We start from the raw sequence: 19999 nt of genomic DNA, 5'->3' as shown, positions 1-19999 counted from the left end.
CCCCCCCAAATTTCGGGAATTTTCCAATTTTCGGGGTTCACCGGTAGCCCTGGTAGCCGTAGTAGTTCCTGTAGTACCGGTCTCTGTCCTGGTAGTAATTCTGCCACTGGGGGAGGGGAAACTGGTTAAACTGGGCAAACTGGGAGCTGAAATCCCACCCCGAAAAATCCCCAAAAAATCCCGGGTGGGTTAACCCAAAAATCCCCAAATTTTAACTCAAAAATCCCCAAGTTTTAACTCAAAAAAAGTGAATTTTAACCCAAAAATCCCCAAATTTTAACTCAAAAATCCCCAAGTTTTAACTCAAAAAAAGTGAATTTTAACCCGAAAATCCCCAAATTTTAACTCAAAAATCCCCAAATTTTAACTCAAAAATCCAAAAATCTTAACTCAAAAATCCCCAAGTTTTAACTCAAAATCCCCAAGTTTTAACTCAAAAATAGCGAATTTTAACTCAAAAGTATGTGGATTTTTAACTAAAAAATCCAAATTCCACTGAAAAAATCCCCGCATTTCAACTCAAAATCCACCCCAAAAATCCCCAAATTCCACCCCCAAAAATCCTCAAATTTCAACCCCAAAAATCCCCAAATTCCACCCCCAAAAATCCTCAAATTTCAACCCCAAAAATCCCCAATTTTCATCCCAAAAAAATCCCCACATTTCACTCCAAAAATCCACCCCCAAAATCCCCAAATTCCACCCCAAAGTTCCCGTTAGATTCGTTCATTTCTGGGGTTTCCAACCTGGAGTGACCCCGGCCTAAATCCCGGTTTAACACTGATTTAACCCCAGTTTAATCATGGTATCAATCCCAGTTTAACCCCAGTTTAACCCCGGTGTAAATCCCAGTTTAACCCCAGTTTAACCCTGGTCTAAATCCCAGTTTAAGTCTGGCTTAAATCCCAGTTTAACACTGATTTAACCCCAGTTTAATCATGGTATCAATCCCAGTTTAACCCCAGTTTAACCCCGGTGTAAATCCCAGTTTAACCCCAGTTTAACCCTGGTCTAAATCCCAGTTTAAGTCTGGCTTAAATCCCAGTTTAACACTGATTTAACCCCAGTTTAACCAGGGTATCAATCCCAGTTTAACCCCAGTTTAACCATGGTATCAATCCCAGTTTAACCCCAGTTTAAGCGTGGTCTAACTCCCAGTTTAACCCCAGTTTAACACTGATTTAACTCCAGCTCAACCCTGCTGCAGATCGGCCAGGAAAATGCCCAAAAAATGCCCCAAAAATGCCCAAAAAATGCCCATAACTGGCCAGGAAATGCCCGGAGTGACCCCAGAAATGCCCAGGAATTGGCCAGGAGCAGCAGGACGTGGGAAATGCCTCAGAAATGCCCCAAAAATACCCAAAAAATGCCCAAAAAAATACCCAAACTGGCCAGGAAATGCCCCAGGAAGCAGCAGGATGTGGGAAGTGCCCCGGAAATGCCCAAAAAATGCCCAGAACTGGCCAGGAAATGCCCTGAGTGACCCCAGAAATGCCCCAGGAAGCAGCAGGAAGTGGGAAGTGCCCCAGAAATGCCCTGGAAATGCCCAAAAAATATCCAAAAAATGCCCAAAACCGGCCAGGAAATGCCCCAAAAATGCCCCAGGAAATGCCCCAGAAGGTTCCGGAAGGCCCCGGAAGGTTCCGGAAGGCCCCGCAGGGCCCCGCGGGCGCTCACCCCGCGGTTGCCCGGCTGGCCCCAGTACTGCGGCTGCTGCTGGCCCCCGTAGACGCGGCTGTCGTAGCCCCGGCGCTGCCCCCCCACTGCGGCAACAGGAACGGGAACGGGACCCGTCAGAACCGGGACGGGGACGGGAATGGGAACGGGACCCGTCAGAACCGGGACGGGGACGGGGACGGGAACGGGGACGGGAACGGGAATGGGAACGGATCAGGGATGGGAATGGGAACGGGGACGGGGACGGATCAGAAACGGGACGGGAATGGGAACGGGGATGGGAACGGGGACGGGTCAGAACCAGGACGGGAACGGGAACGGGGACGGGGACGGGTCAGAAAGGGAACGGGGACAGGTCAGAAACGGGACCGGAACGGGAACGGGGACGGGAACGGGAATGGATCAGAGGCCAGGAAAATGCCCAAAAAATGCCCCAAAAATGCCCAAAAAATGCCCATAACTGGCCAGGAAATGCCCGGAGTGACCCCAGAAATGCCCAGGAATTGGCCAGGAGCAGCAGGACGTGGGAAATGCCTCAGAAATGCCCCAAAAATACCCAAAAAATGCCCAAAAAAATACCCAAACTGGCCAGGAAACGCCCCAGGAAGCAGCAGGATGTGGGAAGTGCCCCGGAAATGCCCAAAAAATGCCCAGAACTGGCCAGGAAATGCCCTGAGTGACCCCAGAAATGCCCCAGGAAGCAGCAGGAAGTGGGAAGTGCCCCAGAAATGCCCTGGAAATGCCCAAAAAATATCCAAAAAATGCCCAAAACCGGCCAGGAAATGCCCCAAAAATGCCCCAGGAAATGCCCCAGAAGGTTCCGGAAGGCCCCGGAAGGTTCCGGAAGGCCCCGCAGGGCCCCGCGGGCGCTCACCCCGCGGTTGCCCGGCTGGCCCCAGTACTGCGGCTGCTGCTGGCCCCCGTAGACGCGGCTGTCGTAGCCCCGGCGCTGCCCCCCCACTGCGGCAACAGGAACGGGAACGGGACCCGTCAGAACCGGGACGGGGACGGGAATGGGAACGGGACCCGTCAGAACCGGGACGGGGACGGGAATGGGAACGGGACCCGTCAGAACCGGGACGGGGACGGGGACGGGAACGGGGACGGGAACGGGAATGGGAACGGATCAGGGATGGGAATGGGAACGGGGACGGGGACGGATCAGAAACGGGACGGGAATGGGAACGGGGATGGGAACGGGGACGGGTCAGAACCAGGACGGGAACGGGAACGGGGACGGGGACGGGTCAGAAAGGGAACGGGGACAGGTCAGAAACGGGACCGGAACGGGAACGGGGACGGGAACGGGAATGGATCAGAATGGGAATGGGAATGGGAACGGGGACGGGAATGGGGACGGGTCAGAACGGGAACGGCAACGGGGACCCATCAGAAACGGGAAGGGGAACAGGGATGGGAATGGGGACAGGAATGGATCAGAACTGGGAACGGGAACGGGGACAGGAACGGGATCAGGAATAGGAATGGGAATGGGAACGGATTGGGAACAGGAATGGGAACGGATCAGGATCGTGAATGGGAACAGATCAGTGATGGGAATGGGAATGGATATGGATCAGGAACAGGAACGGATCAGAAACAGGAATTAGCCCCAAATCCCGCGGAGATCCCACCCAAAACCCCTCAAATCCAGCCCCAAACCCCTCAAATCCAGCCCCAAACCCCATCCCAAACCCAGCCCCAAACCCAACCCAAACCCAGCCCCAAACCCCATCTGGAATCCCCCAGAAGGTTCCGGAAGGCCCCGGAAGGTTCCGGAAGGCCCCGCAGGGCCCCGCGGGCGCTCACCCCGCGGTTGCCCGGCTGGCCCCAGTACTGCGGCTGCTGCTGGCCCCCGTAGACGCGGCTGTCGTAGCCCCGGCGCTGCCCCCCCACTGCGGCAACAGGAACGGGAACGGGACCCGTCAGAACCGGGAACGGGGACGGGGACGGGAACAGGAATGAGAACAGGAACCCATCAGAACGGGAACGGGAGTGGGAATGGGATCAGGAATGGGAACGGATCAGGAAGGGGAAGGGATCGGGAACAGATCAGGAACAGGAATTAGCCCCAAATCCCACGGAGATCCCGCCCAAAACCCCTCAAATCCAGCCCAAACCCAACCCAAACCCAGCCCCAAACCCAACCCAAACCCAGCCCCAAACCCCAACCCAAACCCATCCCAAACCCATCCCAAACCCATCCCAAACCCCATCTGGAATCCCCTCCCAAACCCGTCCCCATCTCCACCCACATCCCGATTTCCTCTCCCATATTTCCCAATTCCATTCCCCCTCCATATCCCGGTTTTCCCTCCCTACATCCCATTTTTACCCCGTTTTTATACAATTTTACCCCATTTTCCCCCGTTTTTCCCCATTTCCCCCCTGACCGTAGCCCTGGCCGCGGTTGCGGTTCTGCCGGTTGCGCTTGTTGCGGCAGTTCCCAGATCCCTTTTTATCCCATTTTTATCCCATTTTAACCCCATTTTTTCCCGTTTTTTCCCCATTTTAACCCCGTTTTATCCCATTTTTCCCCATTTTCCCCCGTTTTTTCCCATTTTCCCCCCGTTTTTCCCCGTTCCTGCCCCTGACCGTAGCCCTGGCCGCGGTTGCGGTTCTGCCGGTTGCGCTTGTTGCGGTTGTTGCGGCGGTTGCCAGATCCCATTTTATCCCATTTTCACCCCATTTTTTCCCCATTTTTTCCCATTTTAACCCCGTTTTATCCCATTTTTACCCCGTTTTATCCCATTTTTACCCCGTTTTCCCCCATTTTATCCCATTTTAACCCCGTTTTTTCCCATTTTTCCCCGTTCCTGCCCCTGACCGTAGCCCTGGCCGCGGTTGCGGTTCTGCCGGTTGCGCTTGTTGCGGTTGTTGTGGTGGTTGCCAGATCCCATTTTTACCCTGTTTTATCCCATTTTAACCCCATTTTTACCCATTTTTACCCTGTTTTATCCCATTTTAACCCCATTTTTTCCCATTTTCCCCCCGTTTTTCCCCATTTCCCCCCTGACCGTAGCCCTGGGCGCGGTTGCGGTTCTGCCGGTTGCGCTTGTTGCGGCAGTTCCCAGATCCCTTTTTATCCCATTTTTATCCCATTTTAACCCCATTTTTTCCCGTTTTTTCCCCATTTTAACCCCGTTTTATCCCATTTTTCCCCATTTTCCCCCGTTTTTTCCCATTTTCCCCCCGTTTTTCCCCATTTCCCCCCTGACCGTAGCCCTGGCCGCGGGTGCGGTTCTGCCGGTTGCGCTTGTTGCGGTTGTTGCGGCGGGTGCCAGATCCCATTTTTACCCCGTTTTATCCCATTTTTCCCCATTTTCCCCCGTTTTTTCCCATTTTCCCCCCGTTTTTCCCCATTTCCCCCCTGACCGTAGCCCTGGCCGCGGGTGCGGTTCTGCCGGTTGCGCTTGTTGCGGTTGTTGCGGCGGGTGCCAGATCCCATTTTTCCCCTGTTTTATCCCATTTTAACCCCATTTTTTCCCATTTTTACCCGGTTTTATCCCATTTTTTCCCCGTTTTTCCCCATTTTTTCCCATTTCCCCCCCATTTTTCCCCGTTCCTGCCCCTGACCGTAGCCCTGGCCGCGGTTGCGGTTCTGCCGGTTGCGCTTGTTGCGGTTGTTGCGGCGGTTGCCAGATCCCATTTTTACCCTGTTTTTCCCCATTTTAACCCCATTTTTTCCCCGTTTTTCCCCATTTTTTCCCATTTTCCCCCCGTTTTTCCCCGTTCCTGCCCCTGACCGTAGCCCTGGCCGCGGTTGCGGTTCTGCCGGTTGCGCTTGTTGCGGCAGTTCCCAGATCCCTTTTTATCCCATTTTTATCCCATTTTAACCCCATTTTTTCCCGTTTTTTCCCCATTTTAACCCCGTTTTATCCCATTTTTCCCCATTTTCCCCCGTTTTTTCCCATTTTCCCCCCGTTTTTCCCCGTTCCTGCCCCTGACCGTAGCCCTGGCCGCGGTTGCGGTTCTGCCGGTTGGGCTTGTTGCGGTTGTTGCGGCGGTTGCCAGATCCCATTTTTACCCCGTTTTATCCCATTTTTACCCCGTTTTCCCCCATTTTATCCCATTTTAACCCCGTTTTTTCCCATTTTTCCCCGTTCCTGCCCCTGACCGTAGCCCTGGCCGCGGTTGCGGTTCTGCCGGTTGCGCTTGTTGCGGTTGTTGCGGCGGTTGCCAGATCCCATTTTTACCCTGTTTTTCCCCATTTTAACCCCATTTTTTCCCCGTTTTTCCCCATTTTTTCCCATTTTCCCCCCGTTTTTCCCCGTTCCTGCCCCTGACCGTAGCCCTGGCCGCGGTTGCGGTTCTGCCGGTTGCGCTTGTTGCGGTTGTTGCGGCGGTTGCCGCGCTTCTCCGAGGGCGGCAGCTGCTTCCGCGCCTCCTCCTTCCAGCGCAGCACCAGCGGCGCCGCCTCGTCCCGGCCCAGCTCCCCGAACAGAACCTCGTCCACGTACTCGCTCTTCTCCGGGATCGAGTAGTTGGCTGCAAACGGGGAAAAAGGGGAAATTTGGGTCGGAATCGGGGGAAATGAGGGATTTCATGGGGAAATCAGCACTGCCCGGGGGTTTCCCCCTCGTTTCCCACGGATTTCCCTCATTTCTTCCCTCATCTTCCTGGGATTCCCCCCCTCATTCCCCATGGATTTCCCCCCCATTTTCTGCTCATTCCCCATGGATTTTCCCCCATTCTTCCCTTCATTTCCCAGGCATTTTCCCCCTGTTTTCTCTCATTTTTTGCTCATTTCTCAGGGATTTCCCCCCCATTTTTTGCCCGTTTCTCAGGGATTTTTCCCATTTTTTTCCCATTTCCCCAGGATTTCCCCCCATTTTTTCCTCCCACCTTTCATCTCCAGCATGACGGACTCGGGCACGTCGTTGCCCTCGGCCTGGTGCCACTCATTCCCCAGGGATTTCCCCCCGTTTTTTCCCATTTTTTTCCCATTTTTTCCCAATTCCCCGGGATTTCCCCCCGTTTTTTCCCATTTTCCCCCTGTTTTTTCCCATTTTTTTCCCATTTTTTCCCAATTCCCCGGGATTTCCCCCCGTTTTTTCCCATTTTCCCCCTGTTTTTTCCCATTTTTTTCCCATTTTTTCCCAATTCCCCGGGATTTCCCCCCGTTTTTTCCCATTTTCCCCCTGTTTTTTCCCATTTTTTTCCCATTTTTTCCCAATTCCCCGGGATTTCCCCCCGTTTTTTCCCATTTTCCCCCTGTTTTTTCCCATTTTTTTCCCATTTTTTCCCAATTCCCCGGGATTTCCCCCCGTTTTTTCCCATTTTCCCTCCGTTTTTTCCCATTTTTTCCCATTTCCCCGGGATTTTCCCCCATTTTTTCCCCCCACCTTTCATCTCGAGCATGACGGACTCGGGCACGTCGTCGCCCTCGGCCTGGCGCCGCTCATTCCCCAGGGATTTCCCCCCGTTTTTTCCCATTTTCCCCTGTTTTTTCCCATTTTTTCCCATTTCCCCGGGATTTTCCCCCATTTTTTCCCCCCACCTTTCATCTCGAGCATGACGGACTCGGGCACGTCGTCGCCCTCGGCCTGGCGCCGCTCATTCCCCAGGGATTTTCCCATTTCCCAGGGATTTTCCCCATTTTTTGCCCGTTTCTCAGGGATTTTTCCCATTTTTTCCCATTTCCCCAGGATTTTCCCCCATTTTTCCCCCCCACCTTTCATCTCGAGCATGACGGACTCGGGCACGTCGTCGCCCTCGGCCTGGCGCCGCTCATTCCCCAGGGATTTTCCCATTTCCCAGGGATTTTCCCCATTTTTTGCCCGTTTCTCAGGGATTTTTCCCATTTTTTCCCATTTCCCCAGGATTTTTCCCCCATTTTTTCCTCCCACCTTTCATCTCCAGCATGACGGACTCGGGCACGTCGTCGCCCTCGGCCTGGCGCCGCTCATTCCCCAGGGATTTCCCCCCGTTTTTTCCCATTTTCCCCTGTTTTTTCCCATTTTTTCCCATTTCCCCGGGATTTTCCCCCATTTTTTCCCCCCACCTTTCATCTCGAGCATGACGGACTCGGGCACGTCGTCGCCCTCGGCCTGGCGCCGCTCATTCCCCAGGGATTTCCCCCCGTTTTTTCCCATTTTCCCCCCGTTTTTTCCCATTTTTTTCCCATTTTTTCCCAATTCCCCGGGATTTCCCCCCGTTTTTTCCCATTTTCCCTCCGTTTTTTCCCATTTTTTCCCATTTCCCCAGGATTTTTCCCCACCTTTCATCTCCAGCATGACGGACTCGGGCACATCGTCGCCCTCGGCCTGGCGCCGCTCATTCCCCAAGGATTTCCCCGGGGGTTTCCCCCTCGTTTCCCACGGATTTCCCTCATTTCTTCCCTCATCTTCCTGGGATTCCCCCCCTCATTCCCCATGGATTTCCCCCCCATTTTCTGCTCATCTCCCAGGGATTTTCGCCCCATTCTTCCCTTCATTTCCCAGGCATTTTCCCCCTGTTTTCTCTCATTTTTTGCTCATTTCTCAGGGATTTCCCCCCCATTTTTTGCCCGTTTCTCAGGGATTTTTCCCATTTTTTCCCATTTCCCCAGGATTTTTCCCCATTTTTCCCCACCTTTCATCTCGAGCATGACGGACTCGGGCACGTCGTCGCCCTCGGCCTGGCGCCGCTCATTCCCCAGGGATTTTCCCATTTCCCAGGGATTTTCCCCATTTTTTGCCCGTTTCTCAGGGATTTTTCCCATTTTTTCCCATTTCCCCAGGATTTTTCCCCATTTCCCCCCACCTTTCATCTCCAGCATGACGGACTCGGGCACGTCGTCGCCCTCGGCCTGGCGCCGCTCATTCCCCAGGGATTTTCCCATTCCCCAGGGATTTCCCCCCGTTTTTTCCCATTTTCCCCCCGTTTTTTCCCATTTTTCCCCCGTTTTTTCCCATTTTTCCCCACCTTTCATCTCGAGCATGACGGACTCGGGCACGTCGTCGCCCTCGGCCTGGCGCCGCTGCTGCAGCCGCTGCTCCCAGTCCGGCTCGGCCGGGACGATCACCACGACCTTCCTGGAGAAGCCCTTGAAGGCCGAGAGCTTCCGGCGCTGCCCCGAGTTGTACACGTTGCACTGGGGGGAAAATGGGGATTTTGGGGGGAAAAAGGGGATTTAAGGGGAAAAAATGGGATTTATGGGGGAAAATGGGATTTATGGGGGGAAAATGGGATTTAAGGGAAAAAATGGGATTTATGGGGAAAAATGGATTTAAGGGGAAAAAAAATGGGATTGGGGAGAAAAAATGGGGATTTGGGCTCAGGAATGGGGATTTGGGCTCAGGAATGGGGATTTTGGGATCTGGAATGGGGATTTTTGGAGGGGGGGGTTCCTGGGATTTTTTGAGGTGTTTTTCCTGGGCTTTCTGGGCTGATTTTCCCAGATTCCCGTGTTGGTTTCCTGGGCTGATTTCCCAGGCTGGTTTTCCCAGCGGGGAATGGGGGATTCGGGAATGGGGGAATTCAGGAATGGGGGAATGTGGGAATTCGGGAATGGGGGAATGGGCACAGGAAATATGGGAGGGAGGGGAGCTCCAGCCTGGGGAGCCTGGCTCTGTTTGGGCCACAGATCCCAGCATTCCCACCCCAGAATTCCAACCCATGCCATCCCATTATCCCATCCTGTCTATCCCGTTATTCCCATTATTCCCACCCCATTATCCCATCCTATCAATCCCATGATTCCCATCCATTATCCCATCATCCCATTCTATCAATCCCACTATTTCTAATCCATTATCCCATTTTATCAATCCCATTATCCCGTTATCCCATCCTATCAATCCCATTATTCCCATCCCATTATCCCATCCCATCAATCCCACAATCCCATCCATCCCATTAATCCCAGGATCCCCCATTCCCGTGGTTCCTGGTGTGGCTGACCCTGAGCTGGTGCAGGACGCGCTCGGTGCCCAGGATGTTGAAGCGCCATCCATCCCACAATCCCGTTAATCCCATAAATCCCATAAATCCCATTAATCCCATAAATCCCACCTCCCCGGCCCCCCACCTCGCACTCCTCGGTGCTCTTGGGCCCCGTTGGCGTGCGGACCCTGTCGGGGGCGGGCAGCTCGTGGATGAAGACGAAGCCGTCGGGCACGGGCGCCAGCGGCTGCGGCCGCTGCCCGAAGTTGAGCTCGACGGCGCAGCCCTTGCACAGCACGTGCGGCAGCAGCGCCCGCGCGCCCAGCGCGCCCTTGGGCACCGCGAAGGCCGTGCCCAGCGCCTGCCCGTTCTTGGAGAAGGACAGCTCCACCACCTCGGGGCCCTCGAAGTCCTGGGGGGGAAATAAATGGCAAATTTCACACCCGGAAGGAGGCGCCTGGGGGCTCCTTCCCCTTTTTTGCCTGACTTTTCCTGGTTTTTCCCCTTTTTTTCCTGATTTTTCCTGGTTTTTCCCCTTTTTTTCCTGATTTTTCCCCTTTTTTTCCTGATTTTTCCCATTATTTTCCTGATTTTTCCTGGTTTTTCCCCTTTTTTCCTGATTTTTCCCCTTTTTTTCCTGATTTTTGCACTTTTTTCCAGATTTTTCCACCTTTTTTCTGATTTTTCCCACTTTTTTCCCTGATTTTTCCCATTATTTTCCTGATTTTTCCTGGTTTTTCCCCTTTTTCCCCTTTTTTTCCCGATTTTTCCCATTATTTTCCTGATTTTTCCTGGTTTTTCCCCTTTTTTCCTGATTTTTCCCCTTTTTTTCCTGATTTTTGCACTTTTTTCCAGATTTTTCCACCTTTTTTCTGATTTTTCCCACTTTTTTCCCTGATTTTTCCCATTATTTTCCTGATTTTTCCTGGTTTTTCCCCTTTTTTTCCTGATTTTTCCTGGTTTTTCCCGGATTTTTCCCCTTTTTTTTGCAATTTTTTCCCTTTTTTTCCTGATTTTTCCACTTTTTTCCTGATTTTTCCCATTATTTTCCTCATTTTCCCCCTTTTTTCCCTGATTTTCCCCGTTTTTTCCCCCTTTTCCCTGATTTTTCACCCTTTTATCCTGATTTTCCCATTTTTCCTGAGTTTCCCACTTTTTTCCTGATTTTTCCCCTTTTTTCCTGATTTTCCCCTGAGTTTTCCCATTTTTAATCTGATTTTCTCCATTTTTTCCTGATTTTTCCCTGATTTCTCCCCTTTTTCCTGATTTTTCCCACTTTTTTCCTGATTTTTCCCCTTTTTTCCTGATTTTCCCCTGAGTTTTCCCATTTTTAATCTGATTTTCTCCATTTTTTCCTGATTTTTCCCTGATTTCTCCCCTTTTTCCTGATTTTTCCCACTTTTTTCCTGATTTTTCCCCTTTTTTCCTGATTTTCCCCTGAGTTTTCCCATTTTTAATCTGATTTTCTCCATTTTTTCCTGATTTTTCCCTGATTTCTCCCCTTTTTCCTGATTTTTCCCACTTTTTTCCTGATTTTTCCCCTTTTTCCCTCATTTTTCCAATTCTTAATCAAATTTTCCCCCCTTTTTCCTGATTTCCCCCCTTTTTTCCTGATTTTTCCCATTTTTAATCTGATTTTTCCCCTTTTTCCCTCATTTTTCCAATTCTTAATCAAATTTTCCCCCCTTTTTCCTGATTTCCCCCCTTTTTTCCTGATTTTTCCCATTTTTAATCTGATTTTCCCCCTTTTTCCCCTGATTTTCCCCTTTTTTTCCCCTACCCCTGATTTTTCCCATTTTCCCCCTTTTTCCCCTGATTTTCCCCTTTTTTTCCCCTACTTTTTCCCTTTTTATTCCTGATTTTCCCCCTTTCTCCTGATTTTCCCCATTTTCAATCTGATTTTTTACCCTTTTTCTCCTGATTTTTCTCCTCTTTCTCTCCTGATCTTCTTCAGGTTTTCCTCCTGATTTTCCCTGATTTTTCTCCAGATTTCCCCTTTTTTCCCAGATTTTCCCTTTTTCCCTCCACCTTTCCCAGGATTCTTCCCAAATTTTCCCTGATTATCTCAGAATTTCCCCCATTTCCCCCCATTTCCCCTTTTCTCCTCTTTCTCTCCTGATCTTTTTCAGGTTTTTCTCCTGATTTTCCCCCTTTTCCCAGATTTTCCCTTTTTCCCTCCACCTTTCCCAGGATTCTTCCCAAATTTTCCCTGATTATCTCAGAATTTTCCCAAATTTCCCCCAATTTTTCCCCATTTTCTCCCGTTTTTTCCCCCAATATTTTATAAAACCATTTCATAATTTGTTTTTTTCCCAGGAATTTTCCTTTTTTCCCCGTTTCCCCCTCACCGCGAAGCAGCCGATGACGTCGTTCTCCCCAAAACTTTCCCCAAATTCCTCAAATTTTCCGTTTTCCACCTTCAGCCCCCGCCCGTCGAAGCCGTAGGAAAACTCATCCTCGCCTGGGAGGGGCAGAAAGGGGAAAGTTTGGGGTTTGGGGGGGATTTGGGGTGGATTTGGGGTTTTTTCAGGTGGATTTGGAGATTTTGTTTTCCAGGAATTTTCCTTTTTTCCCCATTTCCCCCTCACCGCGAAGCAGCCGATGACGTCGTTCTCCCCAAAACTTTCCCCAAATTCCTCAAATTTTCCGTTTTCCACCTTCAGCCCCCGCCCGTCGAAGCCGTAGGAAAACTCATCCTCGCCTGGGATGGGGCAAAAGGGGAAAGTTTGGGGTTTGGGGATGGATTTTGGGGTGGATTTGGGGTTTTTTCAGGTGGATTTGGAGATTTTGGGGTGGATTTTGGGATTTTTGGGGTGGATTTTGGGGATTTGGGGATTTTGAGCTGGATTTTGGGGATTTTGGGGATTCTGGGGATGGATTTAAGGTGGATTTTGGGGATTTTGGGGTGGATTTTGGGGTGCATTTTCGGGATTTGGGGATTCTGGGGATAGATTTAGGGTGGATTTTGGGGATTTGGGGAAGGATTTGGGGATTTTTGGGGTGGATTTGGGGATTTTGGGGTGAATTTGGGGATGGATTTCAGGATTTTGGGGCGGATTTGGGGGTTTTTGGGCGGATTTTGGGATGGATTTGGGGATTTTTGGGTGGGTTTTGGGATGGATTTGGGGATTCTGAGCTGGATTTTTGGGATCCTGGGCTGGATTTTGGGGATTTGGGGATTTTGGGCTGGATTTTGGGATTTTTGGGGTGCATTTTGGGGATTTTGGGGATTCTGGGGATTCTCTGGGCGGATTTAAGGTGGATTTTGGGGATTTGGGGATTTTGGGCTGGATTTTGGGATTTTTGGGGTGGATTTGGGGGTTTTTGGGCGGATTTTGGGATGGATTTGGGGATTCTGAGCTGGATTTTTGGGATCCTGGGCTGGATTTTGGACCCTGGGCTGAATTTTTGGGATCCTGGGCTGGATTTTGGGAATCCTGGGCTGGATTTTGGGAATCCTGAGTTGGATTTTGGGATCCTGGGCTGGATTTGGGGCTGAATTTTTGGGATTCTCAGCTGGATTTTTGTGATGTTGGGCTGAATTTTGGGATTTAGGGCTGGATTGATTTTTGGGGTGGATTTGGGGATTTTGGGGTGAATTTGGGGATGGATTTCAGGATTTTGGGGTGGATTTTGGGGATTTTTGGGTGGATTTTGGGATGGATTTGGGGATTTTTGGGTGGATTTTGGGATGGATTTTGGGATTCTGAGCTGGATTTTGGGAATCCTGGGCTGGATTTGGGGCTGAATTTTTGGGATTCTCAGCTGGATTTTTGTGATGTTGGGCTGAATTTTGGGATTTAGGGCTGGATTTTTGGGATCCTGGGCTGGATTTTTGGGATTTAGGGCTGGATTTGGGGATCCTGGGCTGGATTTTGGGAATCCCGAGTTGGATTTTGGGATCCTGGGCTGGATTTGGGGCTGGAATTTTGGGATTTAGGGCTGGATTTTGGGATCCTGAGCTGGATTTTTGGGATCCTGAGCTGGATTTGGGGATCCTGGGCTGAATTTTTGGGATCCTGGATGGGTTTTTGTGCTCCTGGGCTGGATTTTGGGATTTAGGGCTGGATTTTGGGATTTAGGGCTGGATTTTGGGATTTAGGGCTGGATTTTGGGATTTAGGGCTGGATTTTGGGATTTAGGGCTGGATTTTGGGATTTAGGGCTGGATTTTTGGGATTTAGGGCTGGATTTTGGGATTTAGGGCTGAATTTTTGGGGATCCTGGGCTGGATTTTGGGATCCTGGATGGGTTTTTGTGCTCCTGGATGGGTTTTTGTGATCCTGGGCTGAATTTTTGGGATCCTGGATGGGTTTTTGTGCTCCTGGGCTGGATTTTGGGTGCATTTCGGGGCATTTTGGCCTCACCCAGCTGGGAGTGGGAGAAGTCCACGGACCAGCCCACCCTGAGCAGCGGCACCTCGGAGCTGCCCTCCTTCCCCGGGAGGTTCTGGGACACCTGAGGGGCAATTTGGGATTGGGGGCCAAAAAATGCAGGAATGGGGCAGGAAAAGGGAACAGCAGCAACACAAATCCCATTTGTTACCCTGGTTTTCCCCATTTCCCCCCATTTTCGCCCCTTTTTTCCCATTTTCCCCCCATTTTTCCCTCTTTTTGCCCTATTTTTCCCCCCTTCTCCCACATTTTCCCCCCTTTTCCCAATTTCCCCCCTTTCCCCCATTTTTCTCCCTTTTCCCCACATTTTTTCCCTCTTTTTGCCCAATTTTCCCCTTTTTCCCTACTTTCCCTTTTCCCCATTTTTCCCCCTTTTCTCCTCATTTTTCCCCTATTTTTCCCCCATTTCCTGCCCAAAACCTCCTCATTTCAGCCCAAAATGAAGCGGGTTCCACCCGGGAACGCCAGCACAGAGAAATCCCAGGGAAATTTGCATTTATTTTCAATTTTCTGGGGAAAAACAGGTAAAAACTTGAATTTATTTCAATTTTTCCATGAAAAAAGGGTTAAAATTCACATTTATTTTCATTTTCCCAGGAAAAAAGGTTAAGATTTGAATTTATTTTCATTTTCTGAGGAAAAAAGGGTAAAAATTTGAATTTATTTCCACTTTTCTGGGCAAAAAAGAATTAAAATCCAGTTTTATTTTCATTTTTCTGAAAAAAAAAGTAAAAATTTGAATTTATTTTCCACTTTTCCAGGGTAAAAAGGGTTAAAATTCAGTTTTATTTTAATTTTCCTGAGAAAAAAGGGTTAAAATTTAAACTTCTTTCCACTCTTCTGGGGTAAAAAGGGTTAAAATACAATTTATTTTCATTTTCTAAGGGGAAAAATGGTTAAAATTTGAATTCACTTTGATTTTTTCAGCTTTTCTGGAGAAAAAAGGGTTAAAATTTAAATTTATTTTCATTTTCTAAGGGAAAAAAGGGCTAAAATTCAGATTTAGCTCTATTTTTCCAAAGAAAAAAGGTGAAAAGTTGAATTTATTTTCATTTTTCCTATTTTTCCTGGACAAAAAAGGGTCAAAATTGGGATTTATTTCAATTTTCCTGGGGAAAAAAAGGGTTAAATTTTGATTTTTTTTCCCTTGAATTAAAGCAAAATATTCAATGAAAATCTTGAAGCTTGAATGTATTTTTCCAGACTTTAAAGATTGAAATGTGATTAAAATTCAAATTTTTTTCTTTAAAAATCCCCTAAATCAAAACATTCCATGGAATCCCCAGAGTTTTGCTGAATTTTCTGGGTTTTATAATGAAAAAAGAGTTAAAAATTCAATTTTTTCCTCAAAAATTACTTCAAAAAATGTCAAATTCCCCTGGGATTTTTCAGTAAAAAGGAAAAATTCCAGACCAAGATCCTTTGGTTCACTAAAAACTGGAAAATCCAAATTAAAAATGAATAAATCCAACAGGAAAATCCAAGGAAACACCAAAAAAAATCCCAATTTTCCCTTCGTTTGGCCAAAAAAATTCCTGAAAATTCAACATTTGGAAATATTTTCATAAAATCCAAGTTCTTGTATTTTTGGAAAGTTCAATAATGGAAATTTTCCAGCTTTCATCCCAAAAAAAAAAAAAAATCAAAATTTGGGACAAAAATGGGGATGATTTCACTTTAATCCCAATAAAATTCTGTTCCAGGGTGATCCAAGCTCCACAAATCTTCCCAAAATCAGAATTTTTCAGTCAAAAATCAGAATTTTTCCCTCAAAAATTACATTTTTTTCCTTCAAAATGTAAAATTTTCCCTCAAATTCCTGGATTTTCCAATCAAAAATCAACATTCTTCAATAAAAACCTGGATTTGCTCCTCAAAAAATCCAGATTTTCTCCTCAAAAATCACAATTTGCCTTTAAAAATTCAGATTTTCCCCTCAAAAATTCCAAACTTTTCCTGAACCCAAAGATTTCTCCTTAAAACAAATCCCCCAGTTCCCCAACATCTTTCTCCTGGATTATTTCACAAAATTCAAAATTTTTTCCCTCAAAACCGAGAATTTTCCCTCAGAAATCCACAAAAATCAGGACTTTTCCCTCCAAAATGTACAAAAACCAGGATTTTCCCCTCAAAAATTCACAAAAATCAGGACTTTTTCCTCAGAAATGCACAAAAATTAATATTTTTCCCTCAGAAATCCACAAAAATCAGATTTTTCCCATCAGAAATCCACAAAAATCAGGATTTTCCCCTCAGAAATTCACAAAAATCAGGACTTTTCCCTCAGAAATCTACAAAAATCAGGATTTTTCCATCCAAAATGCACAAAAATCAGGACTTTCCCCTCAGAAATCCACAAAAATCAGGACTTTTCCCTCCAAAATGTACAAAAATCAGGATTTTCCCCTCAAAAATTCACAAAAATCAGGACTTTTTCCTCAAAAATTCACAAAAATCAGGACTTTTTCCTCAGAAATGCACAAAAATTAAAATTTTCCCCTCAGAAATCCACAAAACCAGGATTTTTCCCTCCAAAATGCACAAAAATCAGGATTTTCCCCTCAGAAATTCACAAAAATCAGGACTTTTCCCTCAGAAATCTACAAAAATCAGGATTTTTCCATCCAAAATGCACAAAAATCAGGACTTTCCCCTCAGAAATCCACAAAAATCAGGAATTTTTCCCCTCCGCCTCAGAAATCCCCAAAAATCAGGACTTTTCCCTCCAAAATGTACAAAAATCAGGATTTTCCCCTCAAAAATTCACAAAAATCAGGACTTTTTCCTCAGAAATACACAAAAATTAATATTTTTCCCTCAGAAATCCACAAAAATCAGATTTTTCCCATCAGAAATCCACAAAAATCAGGATTTTCCCCTCAGAAATCCACAAAAATCAGGATTTTCCCCTCAGAAATTCACAAAAATCAGGACTTTTCCCTCAGAAATCTACAAAAATCAGGATTTTTCCATCCAAAATGCACAAAAATCAGGACTTTCCCCTCAGAAATCCACAAAAATCAGGATTTTTTCCCCTCCAAACCTCACAAAAATCAGGAATTTTTCCCCTCCAAACCTCACAAAAATCCGGATTTTTTTCCCTCCAAAACCCTTCCCAAATTCCTCCCCTACAAACCCAAATTTTTCCCGACTTTTCCCTCCCGTTTTCCCCAAAACCCAACTCGGAATTCATTAATTCCATCAACTCCACTGATTTCCCCTCACCCGCGGCTCCACAAAAATCCCTCGGAATTCAAATTTTTCCCGCTTTTTTCCCCCCCCCAAATCCCGGCTTTCCCTGTGGGGAATTTTGGGGATTTTATCGCGATTTTATCCCGATTTTATCTCGATTTTATCCCTCAAAACTCTGGCAACGGGGACAAGGCCGAGGTTGGGATTTTGAGGGAAAAACGGGAATTTTATGAGGGGTCCCTCACGAGGCCCCGGGGCCTTTCCCGGTTTTTTCTCCCGGTTTTTGGGGATTTTTTTCCCCGAGCACCCCAAGGTTCCTTTCCCGATCCCCTCACGAGCTTTTCGGGGTTCCTTTCCCGGTTCCCTCACGAGATTTTTGGGGTTCCTTTCCCGGTTCTGAAGATCCCGTTCCCGGTGTTCCTTTCCCGGTTCCCCTCACGGTCCCGGGGATCCCCCCCGACGATTTCGGGGCTCTTTTCCCGGTTTTAGGGATCCCGTTCCCGGCTCCGGGGGTTCCTTTCCCGAGGTTTTCGGGGTTTCTTTCCCGGTTTTAGGGATCCCGTTCCCGGTTCCCTCCCGAGATTTTCGGGGTTTCTTTCCCGGTTTCAGGGATCCCGTTCCCGGGGTTCTTTTCCCGAAGTTCCCGGGGTTCCTCTCCCGGTTCCCCTCCCGGTCCCGGGGTTCCCTTCCCGAGGGTCCCGGGGATCTCCCCCGACGATTTCGGGGCTCTTTTCCCGGTTTTAGGGATCCGGTTCTGGGGGTTCCTTTCCCGATGCCTTCCCGAGGCTCCCGGGGTTCCATTCCCGGTTCCTGGGTTTCCTCTCCCGGTTCCCCCCCGGTCCCGGGGTTCCATTCCCGAGGCTCCGGTGGTTCCATTCCCGTCGGGGCTCTTTTCCCGGTTTTAAGGATCCGGTTCTGGGGGTTCCTTTCCCGATGCCTTCCCGAGGCTCCCGGGGTTCCATTCCCGGTTCCTGGGTTTCCTCTCCCGGTTCCCCCCCGGTCCCGGGGTTCCCTTCCCGAGGGTCCCGGGGATCTCCCCCGACGATTTCGGGGCTCTTTTCCCGGTTTTAGGGATCCCGTTCCCGGGGTTCTTTTCCCGAAGTTCCCGGGGTTCCTCTCCCGGTTCCCCTCCCGGTCCCGGGGTTCCCTTCCCGAGGGTCCCGGGGATCTCCCCCGACGATTTCGGGGCTCTTTTCCCGGTTTTAAGGATCCGGTTCTGGGGGTTCCTTTCCCGATGCCTTCCCGAGGCTCCCGGGGTTCCATTCCCGGTTCCTGGGTTTCCTCTCCCGGTTCCCCCCCGGTCCCGGGGTTCCATTCCCGAGGCTCCGGTGGTTCCATTCCCGGTTCCCGGGGTTCCTTTCCCGGTTCCCCTCCGGGTCCCGGGTTCCTTTCCCGGTTCCCGGGTTCTTCTCCCGGTTCCCCCCGGTCCCGGCTCTCCCCCATCGCTCACCCGCCGCCGCCTCCTCCTCCTTGGCCTCGGCCGCGGCCGCTTCATCCCCGCTGGGCGCCTCCTCCGGCGGCCGCTCGGCCCCGTTCACGCCGCCGCCGCCGCCTTCTCCCTCGGCCGCCTCAGGCTGGGCCGCGGCCGCCGCTCCCTGCTCCTCCTGCGGCGGCTGCAGCGGCTCCGACCCCGCGGGCTCGGCCGGGGCCGCCTCCTCTTCCTCCTCCTCCTCCTCCTCCTCCCCGGGGGGGCCGGGCTGGGCCGGGGCCGCCTCGGGGGCCGCGGCGGCGGCGGCGGCGGCTTCGTCCTCATCGGCGAGCAGCGCTTCCTCGTCCTCCTCCTCCTCCTCTTCCTCCTCCTCCTCCTCTTCCTCCTCCTCCTCCTCCTCATCCCCTCCGTGGGGCCGCCCAGGACAGGGGGGACCCCAAAATCCCCCCCCCCAGCAAATGGAGACCCCAAATCTCCTCCAGGAAAGGGGGGACCCCAAATCCCCCCCAAATCCCGGGGGGCCCCAAGGTTTGGGGTGACCCCCCCAGAGCGGGGTCCCCTCGGTGTCCCCGGGCACTGAGGGTGACACAAAGTGACAGGAGTGACAATCCTGGGGGAGACCCCCCCAAAATCCCCTCCAGAGAGGTGGGGGGGGCTCCACGCTTTATTCTGGGGGTGACAGGGGACAGATTGGGCCAGTTTGGGACAGTTTGGGGACAATTTGGGACAGTTTGGGGACAGTTTGGGACAGTTTGGGGCAGTTTGGGACAGTTTGGGGACAGTTTGGGGACGACGGCGCTGTCCCCATGGCCGTGCTGCAGGGGGCAGGAGGGGACACGGGGGGACATTATTTGACACCGGGTGACATTGGGTGACTGCAGGTGCCAGGAGGTGCCACCGCCGCCGTGTCCCCTCCATGTCCCCGCTGTCTCTGGGCTGTGTCCAGGCCATGTCCTGGTGTCCCCTCAGTGTCCCCGTGGTGTCCCCAATGTCCCCTAGAAGCAGAAGGCTCCCAGAGCTGTCCCGGTGTCCTCTCGGTGTCCCCGTGGTGTCCCCGTGGTGTCCCCAGTGTCACCCCAATGTCCCCGGTGTCCCTAGAAGCGGAATGCTCCCATGGTGACATCGAACAGCAGCGGTTCCCGGATCTGTCCCGGTGTCCCCTCGCTGTCCCCAGTGTCCCTAGAAGCAGAAGGCTCCCAGAGTTGTCCCGGCGTCCCTGTGATGCCCTCACTGTCCCGGTGTCGCTTCGGTGGCACCTCGGTGTCCCCAATGTCCCCTAGAAGCGGAAGGCTCCCACGGTGACGTCGAACAGCAGCGGCTCCCGCACCGTCCCCGCCGTGTCCACGAGGAAGAAGAGCGGGCGGCCGCGCACGCGGAGGGGCAGCAGGCGGGCCTGGCCCCGGTGGGCGCGGGCGGACACGTCGCGCAGCGGCACCGTGAGC

At 50.4% G+C, this 19999-nt stretch overlaps 1 protein-coding gene across 1 annotated transcript; it reads right to left on the bottom strand.

The window, feature by feature from the left end:
• Window positions 1-37: 37 nt before the first annotated feature.
• Window positions 38-19508, bottom strand: LOC120504504 (heterogeneous nuclear ribonucleoprotein U-like protein 2). The gene is made up of 11 exons (XM_039714019.1): window positions 19456-19508; window positions 18334-19030; window positions 13910-14150; window positions 12132-12244; window positions 9620-9955; window positions 8584-8788; window positions 5965-6165; window positions 3408-3572; window positions 2464-2637; window positions 1678-1763; window positions 38-106 (listed from the first exon to the last, which is right to left on the bottom strand). The coding sequence occupies exons 1-11, from the start codon at window positions 19506-19508 to the stop codon at window positions 38-40; spliced, it is 2340 nt and encodes a 779-aa protein (XP_039569953.1).
• Between the last annotated feature and the right edge of the window lie 491 nt (window positions 19509-19999).

Source organism: Passer montanus, unplaced genomic scaffold, assembly GCF_014805655.1.
Source record: "Passer montanus isolate IOZ18808 unplaced genomic scaffold, ASM1480565v1 scaffold295, whole genome shotgun sequence".
Lineage (NCBI taxonomy): Eukaryota > Metazoa > Chordata > Aves > Passeriformes > Passeridae > Passer > Passer montanus.
The sequence above is the reverse complement of the archived record's forward strand: the minus strand, read 5'-3'. Positions and strand labels throughout refer to the sequence as shown.